Here is a 19155-nt window from a genome sequence, read left to right as displayed (position 1 = left end):
AATAGTCCACCGATCAATAACAGTCAATCATTGATCGCCTGGTGGACACATGTGGACCTCTGACCTGCCTCGTGCTAATCTAATGTGACATCACTGGCCACGCCCCTCTACTCAATAAAACCATAACCCCGTTTAATCATTAAACAGGTGTTTAACATCCTCATTATTCAAGGGTGATTCATTGTAGTCACGAAAGTGTTGGTTGTTTTTTTTAAACCAATGAGTGCTGTCCATTTCAACATCAACGTTTAAAGATCTTAATGACCTTATTGTTTTGTTGACAATACGTCACTAGCGCGTCCGCCCACGTGACGTCACGGCTGGCCAACCCGGATGTTGACGGCCGCTGACCACTCGCGCAGAAATTGCTGCATTCGGCGGTGTTTTCCTGTGGAATCTGTCCAGTTCCAGCGGAAGATTCCTCGATGAGACATTGGCGTTTTTTTCCCAGCTAAACGGCGAAGAGTGAGACATAAACTGCCGGTAAGAGGCCACACGTCACCGTCGTTAGCCTCGCTATTATGCTAGCCGATGTTAGCTAGCTAGCTAGCTAATGTTGCCAATTAGCCTCCTAAATGATGACATGGAGCCACCATTTTGTCTTTTTGTACACGTTAAACTAAGTTGTACATGCCATTTGTCGTTGTAATGAAGTGTGTCACCTCGTAATTTGTGTCGTGATGCTAAACAATCATCTGAATACCATGAATTGATTAACGTGGATTGATTGATTGATTGAGACTTTTATTAGTAGCTTGCACAGTACAGTACATTTTCCGTTAGGGCTGGGCGATATGGCCTTTTTTTAATATCTCGATATTTTTAGGCCATATTGCGATACACGATATATATATGGATGTTTTGCCTTAGCCTTGAATGAACACTTGATGCATATAATCACAGCAGTATGATAATTCTATGTGTCTACATTTTAAACTTTCATGCAGAGAAGGAAATCACAACTAAGTCAATTTACCAAAAGTGTATTTATTAAACAGTTATTAAGCAGTGGCACAAACATTCATGTCATTTCCAAAACAGAAAGTGCAAGATTGTCAGGGACATTTTAAAACAAGCTATTAGTGCACTTTTGTGCATGATGTCACTAAGATGACATATCAAAACAACACTAAATTAAAGTGCACTTTTTGTACAGAACGCCACCACAATAGTTTAAAAACATGATGTCACACAAGATATTTCAATAGGTGTCAAATACAAATGAGCTGCATAATAGGAAATAAAATAGTGTTCGTCCTTCGCTTTGTGGTAGGTTCCTGCGGACGTTATCTCCTTTTGTTGTCGACTCTTTTTTTCATATGGTGTTGATCTGGAAATGTTTGCCTCTGCATTTTGATGGTGTGGGCGTGTGGCACCGAATGGAGATGTTGACATACGGAGTAAGCACTCTTCATTCTCTAGCAGGTGACTTTTCAAATGATGCTACATATTAGCAGTAATGCTACTTTTTGTAGAAACGGTTTGACAAATTACGGTTGTCTGTTCGACATATTACCGCTTGAAGCCAAACCACCACCAGACGATGGATCCCCTGCGGTTTTTCTTGGGAATTAATTCTTCCTTCATTTGTTACCAGATTCGCAACTTCTTTCTCTCATATTACCACTCGCATCACAGCTAACATTACCCATGCCGCTACATCTCTGCTCCGCGAGGGCGTATACGTATTTGACGTATGACGTGACAGTATGTAACGTATGTAGAAGGTGCACTTGCTGTCTGTGAGAAGGAGACACAAGAAGGAGTGGGAAGAGCCTGTAGTGCAGGGGTCACCAACATTTTTGAAACCAAGAGCTACTTCTTGGGTACTAATTAATGCGAAGGGCTACCAGTTTGATACACACTTAAATAAATTGCCAGAAATAGCCAATTTGCTCAATTTACCTTTAACTCTGTTATTATCAATAATTAATGATATTTATCTTTGTAGAAACACTGATCATCTTAATGATTTATCACAATAAATATATACAGAAACAGATATATATCAATATGCAACACTTTATTTTTATATTTTCTCTAAGTCCACATTTTTCAAATTGAACATTTTCAAATGATCACTTCTAAGACAGTCTTGTGAAATCACAATATCCCATTTTAACTAGCTAGCCACTAACATTTTTTAACAAATCATGAATTACTTTGCACCATGTTTGTACAAATAATAACTCATGTAAAATACAAAAGTCAACTCTCAAATTTTTAAATAAATCATGTCACACTTTGAACTGGACACCAAATCTGTTATCTGTTTCTTTGTCAGTTAGTGGGAAGCCTGGCATTGCATGCTGTTAACTAGTGTGTTGTACTCTGGTGTGTAACTTGACACTGCAACTCTGAGTGAGTCTTCCAGATGTGCATCAGTGAGGCGTGTTCTGTGTTTGTTCTTGATGAAGTTCATGTCAGAAAAGGCTGATTCACAAAGATAAGTTGAACCAGGTTTGGTTGATATCAGCACTTCAGTCATCAACAATTGTATCATCTGAGAAATGGACATTGTAGCAGTGTAGGTCTCACTTGGTAGGATATGTACAGCGAGTAGTGAACATAGTGAGTTCAGAAAGCATAAGAACAAGTATATACATTTGATTATTTACAACCCGGGGAGATGGGATGTGGAGGGGGGAGGGTGTTAGTCAAGGGTTGTAGTTGCCTGGAGGTGTTCTTCTAGTGCGGTTTTGAAGGAGGATAGAGATGCACTTTCTTTTACACCTGTTGGGAGTGCATTCCATATTGATGTGGCATAGAAGGAGAATGAGTTAAGACCTTTGTTAGATCGGAATCTGGGTTTAACATGTATTTATAAGTGGTTGATTTATATAGGCTAGTAAGGTAAAGTTTTGTACCTGACAAGTTTCGGCTATCTTGCTTCTGCAGCCTTCATCAGAGGTGTCACGTGATGTTAGCGTGACGTCATCTGTGACGTGTTATATGGATTGTTCTGCAACTACCCAAACTGGGCCATAAACAAAGGTAAATGAGAGGTCCAGAAGAACAACAAGGAGGAAAAAAATAAGAAAGGTTCTAGGCCTGAGAACCTGGGCATGGTCACCCTCCCATACGTCAGGGGCGTTACAGAACGCATACGATGAAGAAACACCGCATCAGCACACCAGTGAAGCCGCACATCAAGCTTCGCCAAATCCTAGTACACCCTAAGGATCAGATCCCCCCTGAGAAAAAGTGTGGTGTGATATATGAGATCCCTTGCCTAACATGCAATCAAACATACATAGGAGAGACAGGTCGACAGTTCAGCACACGAAAAAAGGAACACCAGCAAGAATGTGAAAAGGAAACATCTGGAATGCTCACCCGTGCAATGAGAATGAAAGCAACGCAGAAAAATCTAAAATCAGCCATTTCAGACCACTGCAAGAGGGAAAACTATCTAATGAACTGGGAGGCAGCCAAGGTCATTAGAATGGAAAGCAACCAATTCCATGGGTGGATCAAAGAGGCGGTTGAAATCAGGAAGCGGCCCCAAAGACTGTCAACAGGGACGAAAGAGCCTACCAACTATCCCACACCTGGGACACAGTCCTGCAGGGCCGCCGTTTGGTAGACATCCAGACCACAGGGGCCGCCCGGCGCACACCAGGGGACACCGCCATCCCACCACTTCAGGTGGGATGGAACAATCCATATAACACGTCACAGATGACGTCACGCTAACATCACGTGACACCTCTGATGAAGGCTGCAGAAGCAAGATAGCCGAAACTTGTCAGGTACAAAAACTACAGGTACAGGTACAAAACTAGCCTATATAAATAAACCACTTATAAATACACATCAGTAGGTTAAATGAACCTCTTCAACATATGGGTTTAAAGTGGTTAGTGGAGCTCCCCCTGGTGTTGTGGTTATGACGGTCATTTACGTTATGGAAGTAGTTTGACATGTACTTCAGTATCAGGGAGGTGTAGCGAATTTTATAGACTAGGCTCAGTGCAAGTTGTTTTACTCTGTCCTCCACCCTGAGCCAGCCCACTTTGGAGAAGTGGGTAGGAGTGAGGTGTGATCTGGGGTGGAGGTCTAGAAGTAACCTGACTAGCTTGTTCTGGGATGTTTGGAGTCTAGATTTGAGGGTTTTGGAGGTGCTAGGGTACCAGGAGGTGCATGAATTGATTAACGTGGACCCCGACTTAAACAAGTTGAAAAACTTATTGGGGTGTTACCATTTAGTGGTCAATTATACGGAATATGTACTGTACTGTGCAATCTACTAATCAAAGTTTCAATCAATCAATACATCCACCTTTCCATCAGCTGGTCCACCCTCTTTGCGGCAGGAAATGAAAGCTTTCACCTTTCACTCGTCAGTCACGTGACTTGTTGCAGGTCCCCCAGCTTCCTGCCAGGATGAGCGGGGCGGCACTGGGCTTGGAGATTGTGGTGGTCTTCTTCCTGGCACTCTTCCTGCTACACCGCTATGGGGACTTTGGCAAACAACAGCGTATGGTTCTGTTCGGGACGCTGCTGGCGTGGTACCTGTGCTTCCTCATCGTCTTCATCCTCCCGCTGGACGTCACCACGGTCAGTCCCGGAACTTTGTAGCGTGTTCCGACCATGTGACAAGGTATCCCGATGATGTGCCCTGTCAGACCATCTACAAGCAGTGCAAGATGGACCACGAGGCGCACGGTGTGGACCCGGCCCTTGTCAATCAAACCGCAGGAAACACTTCTGTGACTCCCACTCAGAGGTCAGTTCCACTTGTTTCCCGACTGGATAGGAAGACTAAATATGGAGTAATCCCATTTCTTTTTTCACAGCGTGCGTGCGGCGTGCTACAAGCCTTGGAGCTACATACCCAATGGAATCATGCCCGTCTTCTGGAGGGTGGTCTACTGGACTTCCCAGTGCCTCACGTGGTCAGTGCGGCGACTTGTCAAAGCTGGCAGTGGGAGTCATAGACCTCTTATAAGTAGACGCAGCATTGGCTGCTGTGACGCGAGAAATTGGGCCGCCATCTTGAAGTGGTGATGAGGAGCCGGCGAGCAGCCTAAACTGACAGTTGACTGGTAGAAAACAAAGATGGTGTTCAGCATTTTCCTGCTCAAATGAGCGGACTGTTGAAAATAGGAATCGGGGGATTACTTTTCACAAGTAAGATTTAACATTAACGTACTATTGGTTGTATTTTGTGAAAAGAATATTACCACAGAGTTGAGAAGGAGCAAAGATCTTCAAAGTACTGAAATCGTAGCCGCTAGCAAACAAGAGTATGACCATAATAGAATTGCTTGTCAATGAAATTAATTACATTTAAAAATGTCATACTTGAATAACATAAAGTTGAACTAAATGATGAAGATAAAGATTGTAAAAGCCAACAGGGGTAAAAGTTAGGGCCACAGTCCAGATTGTGTAGGGAGGGGGTAATATATAATAAGATACAAAGTATAAGACAATACTTTCTTAACAGTATAATTGTAACCATGAATAAGTCTTCAAGTAACAATATTCAAATACTAACATTGTTGGGTAAGACAGAATTTGGTTTTATTCTGAATCCAGTGAAACAGATCGGTGGTTTTAGCTGATATAAAGACTTTCAGGTGTTTATATATGTTTATGTAAAGTATTTGGCAGACGCTTTTATCCAAAGCGACATACATAAAAAATACATATAAAACAATCACTGTAAACATTATCTTTTAAGGGAAGAATGTATTACAAAATATCAATACAAAGTGTCAAGACAGAATAAACTCTCTGCTGCTGCAGCAACAGAGATACAGTCAATAGGTCCCTAAGATATATAGATATCTAATGTATTTATACATTGTTTATGTAGGATATACGCATGTATATATAACCTAATATTGTTTCTTCAATTTAAAAATAGCTGACCGTTTTTTTCCCCCTTCTCTGGGATTATATTCCCAGTTTTGATCTCGGACGTCTGGTCACTTATAGCATATAAGAATATTCTATTACTGTTAAGCAGACTATGAATAATAAAACACACCAAAACATGTGTCCTTTATCATAGCGACACGTATGACAAAAAAGCGCGTGAAAATCAGTGGTATTCAGTGAGGTAAGATGAATTAAATGCGCTGACAGTTCATTGCTCCTGCCAAATGAATTGCACTGAGTGGAGCGGATCACCACTCCAAGATGGCGGCTCCGCGTCTCGTCAGCGCCAGTAGGCAGTAGCGCTCCATGCTGTGTCTACTTATAAGATGTCTATGGTGGGAGTGGCCAGCGTCTAACCAGCTGCTCTGTCCTTCGAAGGCTGTTGCTTCCCTTCATGCAGTCGTACGCTCGCTCCGGAGGCTTCTCCATCGGCGGGAAGATGAAAACGGCTCTTATCGAGAACGCCATATACTACGGAACCTACCTGCTCATCTTTGGTTCCTTGCTCATCTACGTGGCCGTTCACCCCGAGTGGCGCCTGTCTTGGTCAGACCCCGCCCCCTTCGTTAGTGCCAATGCTAGTGCTAACGGCGTGCCGGTCTGTGCGGCGCAGGTACGAGTTGCAGACCATCGGCATCACGGCGGCCAACACGTGGGGTCTGTTCCTGCTGGTCCTGCTGCTTGGATACGGCCTGGTGGAAATCCCCCGCTCCTACTGGGAGGGCTCCAGACACGGACACCTGCTGCTCAAGACCTACTTCAAGGCATCCAAGCTCATGACGGAGAAGGCGGACGCCGAGGAGAATCTGGAGGACGTCATGGAGGTGAGTGGGCGAAACTGGTGTGACGTGTATGTCGGTCCCTCTCAGGATTTCACAGGCTTTTTTTTTGTTATTGTAGCGGCCTAAAATGCCTAAATTCGCAGCAGCTTTTTCAGACAGTTGCAATTTTTTTAATGTTCCCATTAACTTTGAATCAACTTGTGAGTTTATGAATGTATTATTAATGTTCCTTGTAAACTTAACCTCAAAACTAGAGCTGGGCGATTTAACAATATCAATATTTATAGCGGTTAGGCCAATAACAAATTTTGCTCGACAATAAAAGGGACAAGCGGTAGAAAATGGATGGAATATACTGTATTTCTCTACAAATTATTGTCGATAAACAATGTTATTGCCATAATTCTTTGGAGACCAAATGAACTACTATTGTAATGTTAATACTTCATAATAATGAAAATATACTCTTTCAAATGCAATAAACTTGTGTATTTAACATTGTAATTGAAATGTAAAGTTTTAAATACAAAGTTAAATAAAAACAAACAAATCATTAAAATAAAACATATCCTCTTAGCAGGCCTCAAATTTAAACTTTTTAAGGTCAATCGTCTGCTTTCGTATGCTGTTACTTCAAAGTACTTTCAAGGGTCATTGATTATTGTCCACAAGATGGCAGCAAATATGTAGCATTTAGTGACCGCCTGGTATTTAAAGGCCTACTGAAAGCCACTACTACCGACCACGCAGTCTGATAGTTTATGTATCAATGATGAAATCTTAACATTGCAACACATGCCAATACGGCCGGGTTAACTTATAAATTGCAATTTTAAATTTCCCGCTAAACTTCCGGTTGGAAACGTCTATGTATGAAGCGTATTCGCGTGACGTCACGACGGCAACGGAAGTATTCGTACCCAATGTGTCACCATACAAACTGCTCTGTTTTCATCGAACAATTCCACAGTATTCTGGACATCTGTGTTGGTGAATCTTTTGCAATTTGTTTAATGAACAATGGAGATTGCAAAGAAGAAAGTTGTAGGTGGGATCGGTGTATTAGCGGCTGGCTGTAGCAACACAACAAGGAGTACTTACTTGGATAGCAGACGCCTAGTCGATGCTAGCCGCCAACGCATCTGTGATCGGGTGAAGTCCTTTTTTCGCGCCGTCGATCGCTGGAATGCAGGTGAGCACGGGTGTTGATGAGCAGATGAGGGCTGGCTGGCGTAGGTGGAGCGCTAATGTTTTTATCATAGCTCTGTGAGGTCCGGTTGCTAAGTTAGCTTCAGCCTCGTTAGCAACAGCATTGTTAAGCTTTGCCAGGCTGAGAATTATTAACCGTGTAGTTACATGTCCATGGTTTAATAGTATTGTTAATCTTCTGTCTATCCTTCCAGTCAGGGATTTATTTATTTTGTTTCTATCTGCATAGGAGCCAGATGCTATCACGTTAGCTCAGTAGCTAAAGAGCTTCGTTGATGTATTGTCGTGGAGATAAAAGTCACTGTGAATGTCCATTTCGCGTTCTCGACTCTCATTTTCAAGAGTATATAGTATCCGAGGTGGTTTAGAATACAAATCCGTGATCCACAATAGAAAAAGGAGAGTGTGTGGAATCCAATGAGACCTTGTACCTAAGTTACGGTCAGAGCGAAAAAAAGATACACCCTGCACTGCCTCTCTAGTTCTTCACTCTAACGTTCCTCATCCACGAATCTTTCATCCTCGCTCAAATTAATGGGGTAATCGTCGCTTTCTCGGTCCGAATCTCTCTCGCTCCATTGTAAACAACGGGGAATTGTGAGGAATCCTACCTCCTGTGACGTCACGCTACTTCCGGTATAGGCAAGGCTTTATTTAATCAGCGACCAAAAGTTGCAAACTTTATCGTCGTTGTTGTATACTAAATCCTTTCAGCAAAAATATGGCAATATCGCGAAATGATCAAGTATGACACATAGAATGGATCTGCTATCCCCGTTTAAATAAAAAAAAATAATTTCAGTAGGCCTTTAAGATGAATGTGAAAGCGTTGCGGTGCCATGCTTTGTCAAACTCAAACTTATGATGTCTCGTGGGCCAAATGGAAGAGGCTGGCGGGCTGCAGTTTGGAAGCCCCTGATGTAATTTCTCCTTTTTTCCCCCGAGGTCAGCACTGCAAATTCAAATCTGTTCTTAATCGCGTTGCCGTGGACAAATGAGCTAGATAAATGCATAAACACATGTCAATGAGGAAATAAATGTTTGTATACTACATTACCCAGAAGGCGCACTTTTAAACAATAAAGAGTTAATATATTGCTACATGTTGTTGTTACAGCTTCGTCTACACAAGAAACAAAAATAAGTTTTAATCAGGCAGTTGACGTGCATGTTTGAGCCGTTCGGAGAGAAATTGGTTGAACTTGCGTGAATTGGCGCGATCGCATCAACGCGAAATCTTGGAGGGACTGACATATGTGACTTGTGCGTGATGGCGTGTGTGTGACGAGCATGTGTGCTGATGTTAGGAGGTGAGGAAAGTCAGCGAGGCCATCAAGTACAACCATCCGCTGAGGACGTGCATCGACACCATCCTCAGGAAGGTGAGTAATGGCATCATGGCCACGTGACTCGCTCTGACGCTGCTGCGTGCTTCAGTGCCCGCTGGATTACCAGGAGAAAATGGGTCGCAACATGGACGACTACGAGGACTTTGACGACAAGCAGACGTTTCCCAGCGAGAAAAGTCTGGTCAAGCTTCACAAGCAGGTGAGTTCCGGCCCTGCGTTCCGCGTACCACCGCTGAAGGTGTGTGCGCACAGGTGATCTACGCGGTGCAGAGACACAACAGGACCCGGGTCCAGTGGCAGATCCTCTTGCAGCAGGCCTTCCACCTGGAGGACGTGGCCAAGAACGAGACCGGCTCCACGCACCAGTTCGTGCACAGCTTCCCGCACTCGCAGCCCGCCGGGTGGTTCTGCAGATACGTGTACACGCCGACCGTAGGTGAGCCCCTCCGTCACGCCTTGCAGCGCCGGCGTGTTTAGCAGCGTGGCGCTAATTTGCCTTCCCTCAGAGTGGTACTGGGAGTGTCTCCTCAAGCGCTGCTTCTACCGCCTGCTGGCAGTGGTCCTGAGCCTCTTCAGCGTGGCCGTGGTCTGGTCCGAATGCACTTTCTTCAGCACCAAGCCGGTCCTGTCGCTGTTCGCCGTCTTCATTCAGCTGGCCGAGCGGGACTACAACTACGTATACATCCAGGTGATGAAGCCACTTGACAAAGTCATCATGCAGTAGGTCAGGCATGTGAGCACCTTTTGAGAAAACCTTTCTATCGGCAGTGCTGATTCAGCACAAATTGCTGCCATGCTAACCCCTAAATCAGGGGTCACCAACCTTTTTGAAACCAAGAGCTACTTCTTGGGTACTGATTAATGCGAAGGGCTACCAGTTTGATACACACTTAAATAAATTGCCAGAAATAGCCAATTTGCTCAATTTACCTTTAACTCTGTTATTATTAATAATTAATGATATTTACACTTAATTGAACGGTTTAAAAGAGGAGAAAACACGAAAAAAATGACTACTACATTTTTAAACATAGTTTATCTTTAATTTCGACTCTTTAAAATTCAAAGTTCAACCGAAAAAAAGAAGAGAAAAACTAGCTAATTCGAATCTTTTTGAAAAAATTAAAAAAATAATTTATGGAACATCATTAGTAATTTTTCCTGATCAAGATTAATTTTAGAATTTTGATGACATGTTTTAAATAGGTTAACATCCAATCTACGTTTTGTTAGAATATATAACAAATTGGACCAAGCGATGAGGTGGCGACTTGTCCAGGGTGTACCCGGCCGATTGTAGCTGAGATAGGCTCCAGCGCCCCCGCCACCCCAAAAGGGAATAAGCGGTAGAAAATGGATGGCTGGATGGAAGGACCAAGCTATATTTCTAACAAAGACAAATCATTATTTCTTCTAGATTTTCCAGAACAAAAATTTTAAAAGAAATTCAAAAGACTTTGAAATAAGATTTAAATTTGATTCTACAGATTTTCTAGATTTTCCAGAATAATTTTTTTGAATTTTAATCATAATAATATTGAAGAAATATTTCACAAATATTCTTCGTCGAAAAAACACAAGCTAAAATAAAGAATTAAATTAAAATGTATTTATTATTCTTTACAATAATAAAAAAAAAATTACTTGAACATTGATTTAAATTGTCAGGAAAGAAGAGGAAGGAATTTAAAAGGTAAAAAGGTATGTGTTTAAAAGTCCTAAAATAATTTTTAAGGTTGTATTTTTTCTCTAAAATTGTCTTTCTGAAAGTTATAAGAAGCAAAGTAAAAAAATGAATGAATGAATTTATTTATTTAACCTACTCAGTGGCCTAGTGGTTAGAGTGTCCGCCCTGAGATTGGTAGGTTGTGAGTTCAAACCCCGGCCGAGTCATACCAAAGACTATAAAAATGAGAGCCATTACCTCCCTGCTTGGCACTCAGCATCAAGGGTTGGGATTGGGGGTTAAATCACCAAAAATGATTCCCGGGCGCGGCACCGCTGCTGCCCACTGCTCCCCTCACCTCCCAGGGGGTGAACAAGGGGATGGGTCAAATGCAGAGGACAAATTTCACCACACCTAGAGTGTGTGTGACAATCATTGATACTTTAACTTAACTTAAGTGAAGACCAAGTCTTTAAAATATTTTCTTGGGTTTTCAAATTCTATTTGAGTTTTGTCTCTCTTAGAATTAAAAATGTCGAGCAAAGCGAGACCAGCTTGCTAGCAAATAAATACAATTTAAAAAATAGAGGCAGCTCACTGGTAAGTGCTGCTATTTGAGCTATTTTTAGAACAGGCCAGCGGGCTACCGGTACTCATCTGGTCCTTACGGGCTACCTGGTGCCCGCGGGCACCGCGTTGGTGACCCCTGCCCTAAATAATATTTTGAAAATCAAGACGACATTTCCTGTTATTGGGTGTGTTTCTATACCATTTATATTTTACCTTTTAGATGTATTCTCATCTACCAACCAATTTTTGACACTTACATGTCCCATGTAATGTAGCACAGTTTTTGAATTTTTTTTTAGGAGATAATTGTGTGAATGCCCCAAAACATTCACACGTGGTTTTCTACACCAAAATTCATCTATTTATTCTTCTTCTCCAGATTTTGCCGCGCTCTACCTTGCACATTTTTCGTCTGATTCAAACTGCTCAGCCTATTCGGGAATCGCAGGCTTTCCCTCGACAAATTCCAAAAATTCCCAGATTTCCCAGAATTCCAGGTTTTCCGGGACATTTTCCCCATTCAAAATTAAATCGGCCATTTTTCAAAATTCCACCATTTCCAAATTTTTCAACCGATTCAAACCATTCCACTTTCAACATATTCCACTCATCCTGGACATTCAAACTATCATTTTTCCATGTTAAAAAAAATTCCAGGAATTCCCAGAAATCCCATTTTTTCAAACCCTTTTTTCTGTCTACTGACTACTCCTCCCACATTTTTCAACCCACTTCAACCGCTCCACAGTCAAAACATTCCTCTTATCCAGGACAAAAAACAAAGTTTTTTTTTTAACTGGAAAAATTACAAGTTTCCCCGAAATTCCATAATACCTTTTCTCAATTAAAAATGGTACCACAACAACATTTCTCGACCAATTTGAAAAATTCCAACACCAATCCTTTAAACTCATTCAGAACATTAACATTTTGTTTTAGCATTTTCAAAATATTCAGCCTGTTCAGGAATTATGTGTTTTTTAGAAAACATTTAACGGATAAGCGGAAGAAGATGGATGGACGGATGGATTTACCATTTGGCAACTCTATCCTGTAGCCACGCCTCCTCCGGTGGTATACTTCCGGTGTTGTGACCTCGGTTTACGTCCGTCACGTCAAAAATATACCTTCTCGCTGCCTATTAATAAACACTCTAGAACTACAACGGGTTCAGACCTAACAGTACTCTGATTGTAAGCATCCAAATATGATTAGCAGCAAAGTAAGCCAGCTATATGATGCTAACTATGCTAACCAGCGAGCTTGTTTCGGTGCTCTTGATTCAGTGCGGCCTTTAGGCAAGAGGAACAGCAAGTACCTGCGGCGGAGGAGAGCGTTCAAAAATTTGTGTTGATCCTTTTTAAAAAATATTTCATTTAAAAAAATAAGCAAAGGTAATATTTTGACGTGAAAATGAATGTTTAAAAACATTCACATGCCTGGTAGTTACAGTGGAACCTCCATTTACCAACCTATCTAGTTCCTCGAAAGGTTTGTATAGTGAAGCAAATTTCTGACTACCAGGTTGCAATCTTAACTAGAGATGTCCGATAATGTCTTTTTTGCTGATATCCGATATCCCGATATTGTCCAACTCTTAATTACCGATTCCGATATCAACCGATACCGATATATACAGTAGTGCAATTAACAAATTATTATGCCTAATTTTGTTGTGATGCCCCGCTTGATGCATTAAACAATGTAACAAGGTTTTCCAAAATAAATCAACTCAAGTTATGGAAAAAAATGCCAACATGGCACTGCCATATTTATTATAGAAGTCACAATTATTTTTTTTAACATGCCTCAAAACAGCATCTTGGAATTTGGGACATGCTCCCCCTGAGAGAGCATGAGGAGGTTGAAGTGGGAGGGGTTTGTGGGGAGGAGGGGTGGGGTTGAGGTGCGGGGGGTGTATATTGTAGAGTCGCAAAAGAGTTAGTGCTGCAAGGGGTTCTGGGTATTTGTTATGTTGTGTTACGGTGCGGATGTTCTCCCGAAATGTGTTTGTCATTCTTGTTTGGTGTGGGTTCACAGTGTGGCGCATATTTGTAACAGTGTTAAAGTTGTTTTTACGGCTACCCTCAGTGTGACCTGTATGGCTGTTGACCAAGTATGCCTTGCATTCACTTGTGTGTGTGAAAAGCCGTAGGGATTATGTTATTGGGCCGGCACGAAAAGGCAGTGCCTTTAAGGTTTATTGGCGTCTGTACTTCTCCCTACGTCCGTGTACACAGCGGCGTTTTAAAAAGTCATAAATTTTACTTTTTGAAACCGATAATTTCCGATATTATATTTAAAGCGTTTATCGGCCGATAATATCGGCGGTCCGATATTATCGGACATCTCTACTACCAATTATAGCACTGCTTAGTAACTCCATTATTCCAAACATTGACACTTCCTCCTCCGTCCAACAGGTGGCGTGCTTCATCACCATCTTCTTCCTGTGCACCTGCGTTTACTCCACCGTCTTCCGTATCCGGGTCTTCAACTACTACTACCTGGCGTCGCACCACCAGACGGACGCCTACAGCCTGCAGTTCAGCGGCATGTGAGCGGACGCCTGATTAGGAACGCCTCCGTGGGGGCCTCGCCCTGAAACCCCTCTGGTCCTCCGCAGGCTCTTTTGTCGCCTCACGCCGCCGCTGTGCCTCAACTTCCTGGGTCTCATCCACATGGACGCGGCCATCTCGCACCAGCAGAAGGAGCAGACGGCCTACACCTCGGTCGCCAAACCACACGGACGTCATCGGTTACGCTAACGAGGGTCGCTAACGAGCTCTCCCCCCAACAGATCATGGGCTCCATGCGCGTGCTCTCCTTTGTGGCCAACGGCTTCTACATCTACTACCCCATGTTAATCGTCCTCCTGTGCATCGCCACTTACTTCAGGTAAGACACGCCTCTCAGCCCCGCCCCTTTTCCCATCAGGACCACTTCAGTGTTGTCTCTTCAGTTTGGGGACGCGCTGTCTGAACCTTCTGGGCTTCCAGCAATTCATGGGCGACTGCGAAATGACCTCTGACCTGATGGAGGAGGGCAAGGAGCTGATTCGCCGCGGTCAGTGTTAACGTAAACGTTTAGCGCAGGTGGGCTCACGCTCGCGATGACCCGTCTGTTTTCGCTCTCGCAGAGAAACGAAAGCGCCAAAGGACGGAGGATGGCGAGAACCGGCGGCGAGTGAGTCCACTTTTTCCTGCTCCGACCTCCGAGTAAGCGTGAGTGAGACTGACGACATGCGTTGCAGGACTGGAAGCAGCGCTATGGCAACCAGAGGGAGGAGCCAATGGCGAGGAGCAGGGCCGTGCACGACGCCAAGGAGAGCGACGCCAGCGACAGACGTCAGCATGAACATTAGCATGATTAGCCCTTTTGCTAGAGTCCGAAGTAATCCCGCGGGGAATTCTAAAAATGCTATTTCTCAAAAAATAACACATTTTCAACCGATTCAAACCATTCCCCCTTCATTTAAATTCATCCTGGAAATTCAAACCACCATTTTTCCATCCATCTTCTTCCGCTTATCCGAGGTCGGGTCGCGGGGGCAGCAGCCTAAGCAGGGAAACCCAGACTTCCCTCTCCCCAGCCACTTCGTCCAGCTCTTCCCGGGAAATTTGTTGAAGGTGGAAAAATGGTCCACATCATCTGCAAAAATGATGTGGACCATTTTTCCACCTTCAACAAATTTCCCGGAATTCCTGTTTTTTTCTATCCTCATTTGCAACCTTTTTTAGTGCGATGACTCCTTTCACATTTTTAATCCCATTTCAAGCGTTCCACGGTCAAAACTGACAAAAAAACAAGTTGGTTTAATACCTTGAAAAATTCCAGTTTTTCCCAAAATTCCATAATACAATTTCTCAATTAAAAAAACTGTTACTCCTTCAAAATTACTTGACTGAGTTAAACAATTCAAACACCAAACAATTCAGGACATTCATGCTCCTAATCATTTTCAAAAATATCCAGGAATTTCCAGGAAGTTCCCTTTGTAATGAATGGGCCTTTTTTCCAAGTTGCACAATTCCCAAATTTTTCAACCTATTCCAACCATTCCAACAGCAACACATTCAACTCATCCTGTACATTCAAACTACCATTTTTCCACCTTCAACAAATTTCCAGGAATTCCTGTTTTTTTCTATCCTTATTTGCAACCTTTTTTAGTGCGATGACTCCTTTCACATTTTTAATCCCATTTCAACCGTTCGACTGTCAAAACATTCCTCTTAGTCAGGACAAAAAAACAAGTTGGTTTAAGAACTTGAAAAATTCCCGGTTTTCCCGAAATTCCGTAATACAATTTCTCAATTAAAAAACTGTTACTCCTTCAAAATTACTCGACCGACTTAAACAATTCCAACACCAACCAATTCAGCTCATTCAGGACATTCATGCTCCTAATCATTATTCAAAAATATCCCGCTTTTCCCCAAATTTCCAGGAAGTTCCCTTTGTAATGAATGGTACATTTTTCCAAGTTGCACAATTCCCACATTTTTCAACCTATTCCAACCATTCCAACATCAACACATTCAACTCATCCTGTACATTCAAACTACCATTTTTCCACCTTCAACAAATTTCCAGGAATTCCTGTTTTTTTCTATCCTTATTTGCAACCTTTTTTAGTGTGATCACTCCTTTCACATTTTTAATCCCATTTCAACCGTTCCACGGTCAAAACTGACAAAAAACCAAGTTGGTTTAAGAACTTGAAAAATTCCAGTTTTTCCCAAAATTCCATAATACAATTTCTCAATTAAAAAAACTGTTACTCCTTCAAAATTACTTGACCGAGTTAAACAATTCAAACACCAACCAATTCAGGACATTCATGCTCTTAATCATTTTTCAAAAATATCCCGCTTTTCCCCAAATTTCCAGGAAGTTCCCTTTGTAATGAATGGGACATTTTTCCAAGTTGCACAATTCCCACATTTTTCAACCTATTCCAACCATTCCAACATCAACACATTCAACTCATCCTGTACATTCAAACTACCATTTTTCCACCTTCGACAAATTTCCAGGAATTCCTGTTTTTTTCTATCCTTATTTGCAACCTTTTTTAGTGCGATGAGTACTTTCACATTTTTCATCCCATTTCAACCCTTCCACCGTCAAAACATTCCTCTTAGTCAGGACAAAAAAACAAGTTGGTTTAAGAACTTGAAAAATTCCCGGTTTTCCCGAAATTCCGTAATACAATTTCTCAATTAAAAAACTGTTACTACTTCAAAATTACTCGACCGATTTAAACAATTCCAACACCAACCAATTCAGCTCATTCAGGACATTCATGCTCCTAATCATTATTCAAAAATATCCCGCTTTTCCCCAAATTTCCAGGAAGTTCCCTTTGAATGTTCCTTTAATGAATGGGACATTTTTCCGTGTTGCACAATTCCCACATTTTTCAACCTATTCCAACCATTCCAACATCAACACATTCCACTCATCCTGTACATTCAAACTACCATTTTTCCACCTTCAACAAATTTCCAGGAATTCCTGTTTTTTTCTGTCCTTATTTGCAACCTTTTTTAGTGCGATGACTCCTTTCACATTTTTAATCCCATTTCAACCGTTCGACTGTCAAAACATTCCTCTTAGTCAGGACAAAAAAAACAAGTTGGTTTAAGAACTTGAAAAATTCCCGGTTTTCCCGAAATTCCGTAATACAATTCCTCAATTTAAAAAAACGGTTACTCCTTCAAAATTACTTGACCGATTTAAACAATTCAAACACCAACCAATTCAGGACATTCATGCTCCTAATCATTTTCAAAAATATCCCGCTTTTCCCCAAATTCCCAAATTTCCAGGAAGTTCCCATTGTACTGAATGGTACATTTTTCCAAGTTGCACAATTTTTCAACCTATTGAAACCATCAAGACATTCCACTCATCCTGGACATTCAAACTAACACTTTCCCAAGTTCCAAACCAAATTCCGGTTTTCCTGGAAATTCAAACTATTCTTACATTCACACTACATTCTTTTAGCATTTCAGTTCAACTTCAGCATTGGAGCGTTCACACGCAATTGTGTAAAAGAGCGAACAATTGCAATGTAACGAGGAAATGTTGACGCTAATACCACAAAGCTGACTGCTTTTTTTCTTTTAAAAAATCATATCGTTTTAAAATGAGTTTTCTAGCCATGATTATCTGTAACATGTTGTTGTGTTAATGTTGCAGAAGTCAAATATTCGCGCTCCTCGCGACTCCCGGAGCGTGATCGGGTGGAGTTGCTCCAGGACGCCGAGCCTCTGGACTTCAACGCCGATTCCCTGTCGGAGGAAGCGGCGGACTCGGAGTCTGGCAGGTGAGCTCGCCGTCGGCAACTTGTCGCGCGCGCGTGTGTGTGTGTGTGTGTGTGTTTTTGAGCGCTTGGGTTTTTGTCCTCCAGACACGCGGGAGGACGCTACCTGTCCATGTCGTCGTCTCGCAGCCGGATATTTGACGACGTCTAACGGGGGAAGACGTCTCCCATCCCGGAGTTCACGTGTGTGTTCTTCACATGTCCCCCGGCGGAGCGCACGGACGCCTGGTGATGGAGCATGGCTATCGTGGCGTGTTTGCGAAGGTCGTCACTTTGCCCACCAGAGGGCAGCACCGACTAGACAGTAAATATGCGCTCTGCTGCTCCCTCCTGTCTTTAAGTGTAGCTTGAATGAATGTGGCTTATTTATACTTCCTGTCTGTCATTAAACGTTCTGACAACGTTGGTGTTTTCTTGTACAACTCTACACATGAGTTTATAATACTGATGACCTACATTTCTGCCAGTGGGTGCTCGGTGTGTGTGTATTAGTATAGTCCCGATACCAATATTTTGGTACCAGTACCGGTACCAATACTTTTCCACAAAATATTTCATTATTGGCAAACAAAAAAAATCTTAGGGTACATTAAACATATGTTTATTATTGCAAGTTTGTCCTTAAATAAAATAGTAAACATACTAGACAACTTGTCTTTTAGTAGTAAGTAAACAAACAAAGCCTCCTAATTTAGTCTGCTGACATGTGCAGTAACATATTGTGTCATTTATCATTCTATTACTTTGTCAACATTATTAAGGACAAGTGGTATAAAATGGATTATTAATCCACTTGTTCATTTACTGTTAATATCTGTTTATATTCTGTTTCAACATGTTCTATCTACACTTCTGTGAAAATGTAATAATCACTTATTCTTCTGTTGTTTGATACTTTACATTAGTTTTGGATGACACCAAAAATGTAGGTATCAATCCGATACCAAGTAGTTACAGGATCATACATTGGTCATATTCAAAGTCCTCATGTGTCCAGGGACATATTTCCTGAGTTTAAAGTAAAAAGTACCAATGATTGTCACACACACACTAGGTGTGGTGAAATTGTTCTCTGCATTTGACCCATCACCCTTGGTCACCCCCTGGGAGGTGAGGTGAGCAGTGAGCAGCAGCTGTGACCACACCCGGGAATCATTTTTGGTGATTTAACCCCCAATTCCAACCCTTAATACTAAGTGCCAAGCAGGGAGGTAATATAAACATAATATCAATTTAAAAAAACCCGAAATGTTTTGTGATGTTAAAAAATATCGATGTAATCATAGTAGTATCGACTACATACGCTAGCTATTGTATGTGGTATCATTACAGAGGATGTCAGGTGTAGATCCACAA

General features: G+C 42.0%; 1 protein-coding gene across 1 annotated transcript; it reads left to right on the top strand.

The window, feature by feature from the left end:
• Positions 1-184: 184 nt before the first annotated feature.
• lmbrd2b (LMBR1 domain containing 2b) lies at positions 185-18225 on the top strand. Its single transcript, XM_062030883.1, has 18 exons — positions 185-483; positions 4366-4560; positions 4629-4729; positions 4800-4898; positions 6268-6435; positions 6503-6713; positions 9188-9262; positions 9318-9428; positions 9482-9665; positions 9736-9917; positions 13889-14022; positions 14092-14197; positions 14266-14363; positions 14428-14531; positions 14605-14651; positions 14719-14812; positions 17676-17802; positions 17887-18225. Exons 2-18 carry the CDS (start codon positions 4387-4389, stop codon positions 17948-17950), a joined length of 2079 nt encoding a protein of 692 aa, XP_061886867.1. The 5' UTR covers positions 185-483; positions 4366-4386; the 3' UTR covers positions 17951-18225.
• The last annotated feature ends 930 nt before the right edge of the window (positions 18226-19155 follow it).

Source organism: Entelurus aequoreus, linkage group LG21 (genome assembly GCF_033978785.1).
Source record: "Entelurus aequoreus isolate RoL-2023_Sb linkage group LG21, RoL_Eaeq_v1.1, whole genome shotgun sequence".
Classification (NCBI taxonomy): domain Eukaryota; kingdom Metazoa; phylum Chordata; class Actinopteri; order Syngnathiformes; family Syngnathidae; genus Entelurus; species Entelurus aequoreus.
Note: the sequence above shows the minus strand (reverse complement) of the source record. Positions and strands in the feature narration are given on the sequence as shown.